The sequence below is a fragment of the Hemiscyllium ocellatum genome, chromosome 3 (assembly GCF_020745735.1).
Source record: "Hemiscyllium ocellatum isolate sHemOce1 chromosome 3, sHemOce1.pat.X.cur, whole genome shotgun sequence".
In the NCBI taxonomy this organism is placed as follows: Eukaryota; Metazoa; Chordata; class Chondrichthyes; order Orectolobiformes; family Hemiscylliidae; genus Hemiscyllium; species Hemiscyllium ocellatum.
The window spans coordinates 76,236,873-76,250,510 of NC_083403.1; the positions used below are offsets into that span (position 1 = coordinate 76,236,873).

Genomic DNA, 13,638 nt, shown 5'->3' on the forward strand with positions numbered 1-13,638 from the left:
TGCTGTGCTTTTCCAGCAACACATTTTCAGCTCATCATCAACTGGCCAGAGATATAGATAATTGCTCCACACTCCAGTTGCAGACGAGCTGAAAGTTACAACCATTTCTCCTGACACTGCTGTTACTGAAAGTCTGGCTTTGGTTTCTTCTACAAAGGCAAAATCTGCTGGATGCTGGAAATCTAAAATAAAGACAGAAAATGCTGAAAATACCAAACTGACCAGGAAGCATATTTGGAGAGACAGGAAGAGTTAATGCTTCAGATCCATGACCTATCATTATAACTCAAAATTCAACAACCTACTGATGCTACCTGACCACCTAAATGGTTCAAGAAAGTCTGTGCCTCCTGACACCCATGAAAGGTTCACATTGAGCATGTGGAAAGTTCTGCGCATGCACACTTCGTTAAACGTCCTGTCAATAAAAATACGTTGACGCACAAATAAGCCAATAAATATGAATGGAATGGAGAGGCGTCACTGACAGTGCATGCATGTTTCACACATACTTACTGAGGGGGTTTCAGAAGAAATTCCTGCCTCAAATTTATGTTCATATTTCTAGCTGCTTCAATACTGGTTCATTCATTTAGATTTGGTGAGTCAAAATTGATAATTCAGTATTTCATTGATTTATTAACTTTCTATCTGGGGAAGGGAGCCAGATTTTAGGAAATCTAAGTTTATTTGCTTCTGGAATCAGCATTGAACCAAGACCAATATTCAGGCAAATTTATCTCATTTGATCTCAGCATTTCCCACCTAGACATGATTCCCAACAGAACTGTGGGGTCCATTGTATGTTTTGCCAATCACTAGCATTGAAAGCCCCAACTAATGAGCATCATGCCACTTGCTTCTGGAGAACAAACAGTAAACCATACAATATAGTAACACAACCGCTGTGACAGGGTCATACTAGGGAACAATTACAAATAGTAATGACACAGAGAAGTGTTAACATCTTGTTTAGCAGACTTACAGCACACATTATTAAATTGCTACAAAGAAGGACTGTTTGTAGCAATCTCAATATGTTGATCACATTAACCACGGCAGCTTCAAACTTTAACTAAATAATTGAAAAATAATGTTTTGTGAGAGTCCTCATCGTTACACACAGTATGTACATATGCAAAGATACACAAATAGGTTTGTAAAATTTTTATCAGAAATCAATGTCTCTCTCACAAAATTAACTGAATACCTTAGCTAACTATTAAAACTCAAAATGTTGGATGAACTTGAGTGATCTTTACCATTATAAGGCATATTTTCACTTTATGAACAAAATAAATGCGAAATTCACCGCTCACAGAATCAGTAGCTCACTGAGTTTATTCTTTCTGACAATGAATTTGGGAACTTCTGATTTGTCTTGTAATTCATCTAACCCAAACTGGCTATAGCTGGTAACTGCAGTTTAATAAATGTGGTTTAAATTTAAAACTGTGGTCCTGTCTTGAAAGAAAATCAATTGCTTTGTAAGGAAACTTAAAACCAAATCCAAACACTGAATGTGAATTCATCTGCTAGTGTGCATCCCTACAAATTATACCAATGCATTCAGACTTTTGACTCTTGAAAGTGCAGCTGCAATTCATGTATTACATACCTTTCAGCAGCATCACATTGGGTTCTGGTAAAACGTAGTCTGAACTTTCTTTCATGTGGTCTGTAATTGTTACACTATGAAGAATATTTTCTGGTTTTGCAGCAATGTCAGGGATGTATTTCTGAGATTTTGGTTTGCATCTTGGCATTTCCATTGGTGAATTCTAATTTAAAAAAAAAGACAGTGGTAAGTAGTATTAAAAAAACCCACAGAATATTCTAACACTGAATAATCATGTAACCTATAAAGAATGGTTTGAAACCTAGTTAAATTATGTCTTTCAGTTGCACCCTTTTGAGTTCCTCCACCTTCATCCAACAGCAACTTGATTTTTCCATTACTACTATTCTCAGTAAACTTTACTAAGCTCCCTGTTCCCTAAAGCATCAACTTAAAAATGCTTTCCTCATTTACAAATCCCCGCATGATGTTTCCCTACTCTACCTTTGCAGTATACTGAACCTTCACATCTCAAGCCTGTGTACTCCAGCCAAGTAGTGCATTCTCTGCATTCTTGTCCTTCACTTAATCAGTAATGGCAGAAACTATGCTGTCTCAACCAATCACCTGGAGAACCCTCAAAAAACCTCGACCTTCATTCTCTCTCCTTTAAAAACTACCTTAAAAGATATTTTTGAATGATGGTTCTACATATATCCAACAAAGATCAAACAGCAATTCATCAAGAATCACTGAACAGCACCAACCAAACTCACAAATCTTATCATCTAGAAGCGAAAGGGCAGGCAAATGCATGGAAACACACCATATCCTGTGAGTTCCCCCATCAGACATCTACTTGGAACGAGACTGTCATTATTTCACTGCTGCAGGGACAAAGTCTTGGAACTCCCACCCTAACATGTCTGTACATGTCCCTAGACCTGTAGCAGTTCAAGAGCGCAACTCACTTATTTCTCAACAGTAATTCGGGATGGCCAATGGAAGTTAACCTAACCAGTAAAGGCTGCATCCCATGAATGAACACATTTGTAAAACTCCATTCATGTCTAATGTAATTCTCTCCTTTCTTTAATCCATTAACAAGCAATCGTTTTGGTCTTGTAGAGTAAAGCTTGCAAGTATTATTACTTAACTTTGTCTTTATAAGTGCACTGAATCTTTATATTTCATTCACGCCTTGGTGAGTCAAAAAATCTCATTTTAAGAAACTGGATTAAAGGTTTTAGACAGTGGGAGATAGAGATTTAAACCCAGACAGGACTGAAAGATTATAGTCTTATTATTTTTCTTTTTGTCTGACAGTTGTGTGAAATACATTTGTGTCATGAATCCAGTTACTCAAAGAGCCTGTGAACAGAATATAAAACTGCCATATTTCAGCACAAATTGCCAGGCTAAGAGGTTTCATTAACAGTTGGAATTTTGCAAAGTGACTTAAAACAAATAGTGTTTGAAATCACAGGCTACACAATTTATAACAAGCTCCAAGTTTCTATTAGATTTTTTTGGAAATGAAGGATAATCTGATTATTAAAATACCAGATAAACAATTATAAATAAAATTATTAATTACATTACATCAGATAGCAATACTTTAATCTGTTTGTTGGGGAGTAGTAGGTGCACTGTTACCACATATTTAATTATGTTTTACCCAACATAGGATTGATGGGGCCTGATGTTAAATGCAAAAATCTTCAAAAATGCTACGATTCTTCAACTTTCATCAAACTTTTCAACAAAAATGCATGCTTATTTTCAGTTGAAATCTAGTTAGTTGATGAGGGTCAATAACAAGGGGCTATGCTTTCAGGTGAAAGGCAGGACGCTTAGAGGGATTTGCAGAAAAATGTTTTCATCCAGAGGGTGGTGGGAATCTGGAATGCACTGGTAGGAAAGCAGTTTAGCGGGGAAATGCTCCCAACTTTAAAAGTACTTGGATGACCACTTGAAACATTGTGACATTCAAATTCGAGTGCTGGAAAGTGAGACTAGTGTGGATTTACATTAGTGTTTTGTCAATGCAGACTTAATGGGACCTTGGCATTTTCCATACTGTATGATTTAATGATTCTATAAATGAATCTGAATGGGGCGGAGGTGCAGTGACCAGGATGTAAGGTGCAGACTGGAGACCCCAATGCCTGACGGTGCTCTGATTTAGTCCTAGGTAGGAAAACGCGATAATGCCTTCCCACATGGAGGCCAACTAAAGCCATTGAAGTCTGGGATGGGGTCGTAGGAGCACCCAGTCCCATCAGAGACATCCAGCAGCAGGAATAGAGGAACCTGGAGGTAATGTTCTCCTCCCTACCCCTTCACCACCACCTTTTCAGAGGCAATTAATGACAGGCAAAAAATGCTGGTTAGCCAGCATGCCCACATACAATGAATAAAAATGAATTCACTTCTCTCAATTAAACCTCCCTTTTGGATTCTGATGCATCCTCTGCAAACACCTTGTTACCTGATGAATTGTAATACTAGCAGTGGACACTGCTCCTGGTAGTGTTGTAGATAATATAGCACTGCTGGCTTCTGCCACCTTATACCAGGGTTTCCAAAGTGAAATTCCTTTCCAGAATTGCTAACACCTCCTCCTTGTGAACCTCAATCCAGTCTAGTCTAGTAGCCTGTATCTCAATATTCTCTTTGACAACATTTCTTTCTTCTGTGTGAATACTGACAAAAAATAGTCATTTAGCGCTTCCCTTATCTCCTCGGACTCCACACACAAATTCCCACTAATATCCTTGATTGGCCCTAATCAATCATTCTCTAGTCATTCATTTATTCCTGATAAACCTATAGGAAGCTTTAGGGTTTCCCTTGATCCTAACTGCCAACGACTTCTCATGTCCCCTCCTGGCTCTTCTTAGCTCTCTCTTTAGGCCCTTTCTGGCTAACTTGTAACTCTCAAGCGCTCTAACTGAACTTTCACCTCTCATTCAGACATAAGCCTTCTTCTTCATCTTGACGAGAGATTCAACTTCTTTAGTCAACCATGGCTCCCTCGCTCAACCACTTCCTCCCTGCCTGACAGGTACATACTTATCAAGGACACGCAGTAGCTGTTCCTTGAATAAGCTCCGCATTTCAATTGTGCCCGTCCCCTGCTGTTTCCTTCCCTATCCTATGCATCCTAAATCTTGCCTAATCGCATCAATAATTGCCTTTCCCCTAGCTGTAACTCTTGCCCTGTGGTATATACCTATTCCTTTCCATTGCTAAAGTAAACATATCCAAACTGTGGTCACTATCCCCATACTGTTCACCTACCTCCAAATCGAACACCTGGCCTGGTTCATTACCCAGTACCAAATCCAATGTGGCATCGCCCCTTGGTGGCCTGTCTACATACTGTGTCAGGAAACCCTCCTGCAAGCTTGGACAAATACTGATCCATCGAAAGTACTCTAACTGTAGCATTTCCAGTAACTATTTGGAAAGTTAAAGTCCCCGTAACAATTACCCTGTTACTCTCGCTCTTATCCATAATCATCTTTCCTCTACATCTCTAGAATTATTTTAATTATTTTTAAATACGGTAACTGCAATATAAAACATTGTCATACTGAAACTTTTTTATTTCTAGCCTCTTGAACTAAAAAAAACCAAACATCCGCTGTATGACATTTTTGATTATACACATGTTTTCTAAGCTTTCCAAAGTCAGGTTTGTGTTTGAGTTATGATTTCAACTACCCTCCCCACAACCCTAAATTGTCCTCCTTTCCTACTGAACACATTCATGGGTTTGTTCCACAAACATTGGTTACCCTCCCCTACTTTACCTAAGTGAACAATTATTCAAGCGTTAACTTCTGCAGAAACTCTTAGCAGCCATCGGCCAGATGGTTCCCTTAGCTTGTTCACCATTCAATAACACGATGGCTGAACTCTCCTGCTCTATCCTTGTGTCCTGCACTTCCCTTAGTGTCCAAAATAAAATCAATCAATCAATCAATCCCAATCTGAATATACTCTTTAATCAAGTTTCCAGACATCCCTAGGGTAGAGAAATCCAAAGATTTGCACCATGCTGAGTGAAAAAAAATCTTCATCTCAGTCCTGAATTACCTCCTCCTTATCCAGAGACTATGACCCCTACTTCCAAACTCTAAGGTCTGGGGAACAATTCTCTCATATCTATCCTGTCAGCTCCTCTGTGGATTTTACACCTTTCAATGAGATAAAACTACTTATCAGCTGGGTGAGATGAGACAATAAAAACCCTCCTTGCTCCATAGCTGGCCAAATACATTTCCAGATTCATTTTTCTGAGTATCAACCCAGAATAATTATTGAACTTTTCTCCTCTCCTGAGAAACAAGACTCTCAGGCTAATTGTCATTCTGCCCGAGACACGGTGGCACAGTGGTTAGCACTGCTGCCTCACAGCGCCTGAAGACCCGGGTTCAATTCCCGACTCAGGCGACTGACTGTGTGGAGTTTGCACGTTCTCCCCGTGTCTGCGTGGGTTTCCTCCGGGTGCTCCGGTTTCCTCCCACAGTCCAAAGATGTGCGGGTCAGGTGAATTGGCCATGCTAAATTGCCCGTAGTGTTAGGTAAGGGGTAATGTAGGGGTATGGGTGGGTTTCGCTTCGGCGGGTCGGTGTGGACTTGTTGGGCCGAAGGGCCTGTTTCCACACTGTAAATCTAATCTAATCTAATCTAATCTTCCTACTCTGTATATCTCAACTAAATAGTCAACAGACTTTGAACCAAGCTGTTTCTTCTAATATCCTTCTGATGTACTCCACTCTAGTCACTTTAAAGGTTTGAATTTTCATTGCTTTTGCTTTTAAATAAAAGCAACTGCTTCATGTAAACAATTCTAAATCCTCAGTATTGCTGTCCCTCTTTGAAAGAAAGTATTGCCTTACCTTTGGAGACTTTTGGGGATTGCGTTTTCGAGGTTGAGGTGGGTACAATCTCAATATTTTTGTTGATGATATAGGTGATTGAGGTTTTTTTGGAGGACGGGGAGGAGGATGCAATGTGGAATTTTCATATCTCCGCAGCATGTAGTACACATCTTCGCTGATCTCCTCTACAATGGTTTTTGGAGTAGAACATGGAACATTTACTGCTGGCCTCTGTAACATTTGAACGGACAAGTTGACTCGCTGAACTGGAATTTTGAAACAATCCGATGGACTGTCCAGCATGCTCACGAGCAAGCATGGATCTGCAATTTCTTCCTCAATTCGTAATGAAGGCAAGGCTGCTAAATTGTCATTGATTGACAAATCTCTTACGGATACTTTAACATTAAAGGGAAGGCTAAAATGTTCACAAATGTCTGAAATATTGTACTGCTTTTTATCATGAATAACTTCAACAAAGCTTCCTTCCATGTATGTAGGAAGAAGGACTTGTTCATAGTCTTTTCCCACAATTTTTTCACAAGCCAGTGCTTCAACTATCCGTTTATCTCCTTCCCAGCTGACTTCAGTGCTCTGACACTGATGAACAAGAAACTGGTCACCCACCTCTACAGATGAAAACTCTGCATACTCGGATTCAAACATCTTTGTTGCAATGACGTGCAAGTGGTCATTGTTGTTTATCGCCAACTTCAGATCATACACTGTTGGGAACTCTCTCGGTCTTCTTTTGAATCGTCCTTTGTAGGTTTTGGGAATTAAAAAGTGCTTTTTATTTAAATCGCTTCTGTTCTCTGATGCAATCGCTTTCTTGGCAAAGTGCTTCTCGTGAATAACTATTACTCGTTCTGCTCTCAGGGAATTGTAAATGTGCTGGTGGTCAGGGCACTCAATTATTTCAGCCAATATGGGGAAGTCTTCATCCGGTCTTTTAAAAACATCAATTAATGTCAGAGGCTGTACAAAGGAGTTAATGTCATAAAGCTCTGTCACGTCTATAACCTCTACATCAAGGTTAGATGGTATGTATACAATATCCTTTCGGACTGAAGGAAATAATTAAGAGAGAAAAAAATCAGTTGCTTTTCTTCACTGAAACACACAAAATTATTTGTCACAGTGTGGAGTCAAGAGATGCTTTTGAAAAGTCACATTTTAATTCCACCCTTCCTAACACCTCCTTACTGTTCTTCCTCTGAAACATGCAGAAGAAACCAAATGAATAACTGCTCATGCTGGCAGATGCAATAATGCAAAGGTTTCCAAAGGAATGCTCCCCATGCTCACCACACACCTCACTCCTCACCATCTTTAAAATATAACTATCAGAATAAAAACAGAACCATAGGGATTGGACTTGAGCACTGTCACTACAAAATGTTGATACTTCTCTGTAGTAAATGTTTATTTTTTTCTTTCTTCCTACACATAGTTTCTACAATTGCTGAAAATTTTTTTATGGGAGCAAGTGACAAAGGTATGAATCATAAGATAAAATGGTGAATAAAATGGGATATTTGTGCCCTGAAACTGGTGGGAAATATATGATCTAAAAACAAAATGGTCGCATATAGAACAACTTATTCAATTCTACATAGCTGCTCTGTGGAACCTACACAATTTCTTCTTGCAAATTTCCTGCTTTCTGATTATCTCTAAAGGAAGAAGCATTGCAACACTAATTTTATACCTTTTGACTCATCTTTATATAAATATCTACACAGATCTAAACATCAAATATGCATTTATTGAACTCTCAATGTCTGCATCTTTGAGCAAACACAAGGATGTAGGTTTGCCTATGGGAACCTAAGAAATTGCTCCTATATTTCTATCAGTCAAAAGGCTAGGGCATGTCTGTGAGCATATTCCTGAACTCCTGCCCCTGGTGGGTAATGTACAAAGGACAGAAAACAGTTGCCCAATCACAAATGAACCAGTACCTGGGAATTACTGAAAACATAGGTTGTATGTTTGTCTGAAAACAGGTTTGGATAAATCAAGACTCGTATAACTGACCAGAATGAGCTATGTGCCATTCTAACTATGATGCCCTTTAAATGTGTTTAATGTATGAAGTAGTGATTGTTAGATAATCCAAAATCTATATGTGGGGCAAGTATCTCAGCAAAGCACTTCTGAAATTTTACAAATTTTTAATGCTCGCCTAGCTAGCAATTATTTTCTTTTAAACAGAGAATGAAAACAGTATAGATTCTATTAACTTTGCGAATTATGAATGTCTACACTTGTATGCTCCTTTTATATAGAGCAGACTTTGTTTTGACACTCTGTTCTACTTTACAACTGACCTTTGTAATAGGAAGTGTTAATTTATGATTTTGTAACAGAATGACTATGATAAACCACTGACAAATCAGCAAGTATTTTCCTCTTTCTTGTTCTTATTCTTAACCCACACATTCTATCTATTCGTTATGTTGGTTCCCAAGTTGTGGGTGGACAGGTGCAAAAGCAGAAAATCTCAAACTATTTGTTTAGCTTAAAAAGTAGAATACATTTGACAAAAAATGCAATGTTTTGCTTACATTTCATCACTGCCTGTATTTCATACACAGGCACCAAGCTCAGGTCATTTTGAAGATACTCATTATAAGGATTTGGATCCCAAGCAGTCAATGTTTTTGCAAGCTTCACAACTCTCCTTCGGTGTTTAGGCATCTTCCATTCTATAATCTCCTTCAGTGTATAAAACTGGTCATCTTCACATTCGTAAAATGTTCCTTCATAGGAAAGTGGAAGCCTCAATGTCTCATTTTTATCTCCTCTGTTAACAGTACAATTCACATACTGCTCTCCATCCACTTCGGCCAGCGAGTTTAGCACTATGTGTTCACGTTTTGTTATTAAGATGTCATCCACCTGAATGTCCACATCACTGAAAAAGTGAGGCTGGCCCAAACGATTGTGCCCAATTTGTACTGACTTTGTAATGTCACCAACACTAGTGTAGGGGCTTGGGTCAGCAATAATCTTGAAGAAACCTGATGCAAGAATCATTCAAAGTTAAATGTCAGATGTTAACTTCTATATCCAAACACATGGTATAGCTTAAATGCTATATCAATTTATTTCCTTTACATGCATTGGTCGTTGCAGCAAATACATACAGATGGTTTCACATATTGATGCAATTTTGCTTGAATTTCCATCTAAACCCAGATAAGATCAATGTCATGGGTATCAATTAGATTCTGAAGCAAAATTTAAACCACTTATGTTATGCATAAATTATTACTATATTGAACATGCCCATTTTGAACCTATTGCTTTTGTCGTTCACCAACTATAGATTGCTGCCAAAACATTTTTAAGACATTGTGTAAACCAAATTACCGATTATGTCACACTAAAATATTGTTTCATGCCGAAATATTTGCACAACAGTCCAAATGCAGCCTTTGAAAGCAATTTTACGATTCTGCATGCTATACATCTCATCACAAAATCAGTGCAATTGAATTCAAGTTTTTGCAGTGCAAATTGCACTTCACTCAACAAACTATATTTGCGAACATTTTTCTCACAGTTAGAGCAGAAATTATTTTAGAAATGTTTCATTATCACTTTCTTTTTCCTGGAAACAATTAGGGATGTAAGAGCATACTGGATACTGACATTTCTGTGCCTAAAATGTGATGTACTTGCTCATATACATGTGCAAATTACATCAAATTATTTATCAACATATTTACCTTACAGCTCTAATGTATACAGCACATATCATGTGGTAAAACATCCCAAAATCCTTCCTTGAGGTCTTAACAAACAATAATTTACACCCAGTGACAAAAGAAAAAATTACTTAATACTTAACTAAAAGCATCTTAAGACCAGAAAGAGGTGTGAGTGGTTAAATGATTAAACCTGGGAAGGAACAGAGGTCCTAACTGAAACATTGCAGGTATCTCATAATGTTGCAGAGTTGAAAGAGGTCACCCAGGAGGGCTTAGGCTAATGTAGGGATTGGGAAAATAAGAACATTAAAATTGAAGTCTTGCCAACCCAGAGTTGACGTTTGCCGGGATACAAAGGGTGATGAGTGAAAAGGGCTAGATGCAATTTAGTGTATGGGCAATGGAGTGGAATGTCAAAATGTTGCGTCAATTGGGATTTTTGGTGCCTAGTCTGCTCCAGTTCTTAGGGGTTAACATTTAGGAAACAGTGACATTGTATCATAAGTCTTGGAATGGTGTTGAAGAATAACATGCAACATTCCTGAGTCAGAAAAATCAATTGGCAGAGAGTTGACTTTAGGGGGTAAAAACAGAACTGACTGAAGAATAGGATTTACTGAAACAAGAGGTTGGCATAAGAAAGAGGAACAGAATGATGGGCCACCTTCAAAGAGCAGATGATCCAGGTACATTTGAGGTATATTCCCTATCACGGAAAAGATAGGACAAAGAAATCCAGTGCTTCCCAGATGACAGAGAAGGTAGAAATCAACATTAGAAAGATGTACCTTTGACAAGTGAAAGGCAAAAAATACAACTGGAACTCCACAGGAATGCCAATCATTTTTGGGGGGAATAGAGGTATGAAAAAGCATTTAGGAAAAGCAAAGAGTAACTATGAGAAAGGACAAGCAGCTAACACAAAGGGAAATTCCAAAGTCTTCTATAGGTAAATAGTCAATTAGAGAGTGACTGAAGGAGGAGTGGGGATGATCAGAGACCAAAAAGGGGATTTACAAATAAAGGGTGCACAACTGACATTTTAAATGAATGCTTTACAGCTGTTTATATATAAAAATAAAAGAGGAGGATGCTGCCCAGACCATGGCATCAGATGAAGGAAGTCTCTCGCTATAGGAGTTCAAAAGTAAAAAGGAAAAAGTTTTGGATAGAATATTGGCATCTAACATTGACAAGGCACTAGGGACTGGATAAGAGGCATTCAAGGATTTGAAAGGAAGTGAAGGTAGAAATTCCAGGGGCAGTGACCATTATCTTTCCGTTTTCTCTGGACTCGGAGAAGGTACCAGAAAACTGGAGAATTGCAAACATTACAGCCTAGTTCAGGAAAGGTTGTAAGGATAACTCCAGCAATCACAGACTAGTTAGTTTAACTTCGATGGGGAATTTTCCAGAAACAATTATTAGTTAGAGAATTAGTAATCACATAAGAAAAAAGTAGGTTGATTAGGAAGAGGTAGCATGGATATCTAAAGAAGAAATTGTGTTTAACTAACTTGCTGGAGATTTTTGAAGAGGTAATGAAGGAGGGTAAAGCTGTTGATGCAATATACATGGGTTTCCAGAAGGCGTTCGATACAGTGCCACGCAAAAGACTCAATGACTGTTATAGGTCATGGTATAAAAAGGGACAGGAGCAAGATAGATACACGCTTGGCTGTGTGATAGGAAACCAAGAAACAATGCTTTGTTTTTGGGTTGAAGGAAGGCTTGTAGTGGAATTGACCAGGGTCATTATTGTATAGAACTCCAAAAAAGGACAATTGGCAAGTTTGTGATTGGTGGATAGGTGGCAGATGAGGAACAATGCGGAGAAATGTAAATAAAAGTTAAAAAAAAAGTGAAATAAATCAAAAAAGAAGTAGTCAAAATACAGAAAGAGACTAGAATAGTGGGTACAATTCTAAATAGGGTGCAGCAGCAGAGGGATCCGGATGTTTGTAAGCACAGATCATTGAAGGTGAGAGGACAGGTGAAGACAGCAGTGAATAAGGCATACAGTGTTCTTAACTCCAATAATAGCAGCATAGAGTATAAGAGCAAGGAGGTGATGTTGAACTTGTACAAAACTTGTTAGAACTCATCTGGAGTATAGTGTACAGTTGTGGGTGCCAAATTAAAGAAAAGATATGAATCCACTGGAGAGTGCAGAAGCAACTTAGTGGAATGGTTTCATGTATGAGAAACATCACTTTATGAGGACAGATTGATGAAATTTGGGCAGTTCTTCCAGAAGAGCAAAAGACCAAGAGCAGATCTGCATGACATTTCCAAATTTATGAGCAGGCTGGACAGAGTAGTTGGATGAAGCTGTTTCTGCTTGTAAAAGGAACAAGAACAAGGCAGCATATGTTTGAAATGGTGTGCAAAAGAAGCAAAGAAAGTAATAACGTAATACGCTTCCATTTAAGGCTTGAGGAGGAAACTGCAAGAAGTTTCTCAATGCTAAGATACTGATTTTTGTTATTCTCGCCATATTTTCCCAACTTTCTCAATTTTTCTCACACCACACCAGGAAGGGGAAATTTCCACCCACAGAATTAATGGTGGTGACCATAAAATATACAAGCAAAATATAAAAATACCTGGGTAGTCCAGTGGTAGCTCCACGTTATTTGTGAAATCATTGTTTTCAGTACCATCACAATTTTCGGCTTTAATTTTTGCAATTTTGAAACCAATGACTTTAATTACTTCTCCTGTAGCCAGGCAACATTCGTGGCCATGCATTTCATACACAGAACCTATAAAAACATTTTCCAGAATTATTTTTAAAACTTTTAAGTCATTAAAATGTGCTTACAGAATCATGAAAATGGAAGAAATTGGATTGAATTTGTTGTTTAAAGATTCTGAATCAGTACAAAAGTAGGAAATGGACATCATCTACATATCAACATTTTTGAATACAACAAAATGCTGACATTGATGATGAGGAAATAATATCTCTGGCTAACAATTTGAAAGTTTATAATGTCAGACTGAACTTTTATACTGCAACTAGCCCATTACATTGCAGTTTTACACCCCTAATAAATATGATTCATGTATATTATGACAGAATAAATTATATTTTCTCCAAAACCTAATTTTAGTTTTCTTATTTAGTGCAAAGATGGCTTTATCTCCAGAAATAAAGTGCAGAAATACTGATATTCTAAATATAATGTATCATAATAATTCTAGCAAAAATCATTTTGAGTCAGGTCATGTACTAGGAATGTCAGAAATCCTGATGGAGCTGACTTTCAGGTATTACTAAGGGCCTGGAACTTCCTAGAAAAATTCTCGTAGGGACATTAGAGTTGTATATTTCATAAGGCTCCAACTGACTAAAGGTAATCGCAACCCACAAAAGGGGTTGACCATATGTGGCTAACAATTAATTTGATCCCTCCCCACCCCCACCCAATTAACTGTCCAATGATATCCCCCAATCCTACATGGA

The 13,638-nt window shown here is 38.1% G+C and overlaps 1 protein-coding gene across 1 annotated transcript in view; it reads right to left on the reverse strand.

Annotated features, from left to right (window-relative positions):
- Positions 1 to 13,638, reverse strand: part of themis (thymocyte selection associated) — a 45,538-nt gene that overhangs the window by 7,464 nt on the left and 24,436 nt on the right. Inside the window, exons 2-5 of the mRNA XM_060854834.1 lie at positions 12,776 to 12,934; positions 9,021 to 9,476; positions 6,469 to 7,517; positions 1,619 to 1,781 (exon numbers count right to left, since the gene is read on the reverse strand). Coding sequence (XP_060710817.1) covers positions 1,619 to 1,781; positions 6,469 to 7,517; positions 9,021 to 9,476; positions 12,776 to 12,934 — 1,827 coding nt within the window. The remainder of the gene's footprint in view (positions 1 to 1,618; positions 1,782 to 6,468; positions 7,518 to 9,020; positions 9,477 to 12,775; positions 12,935 to 13,638) is intronic.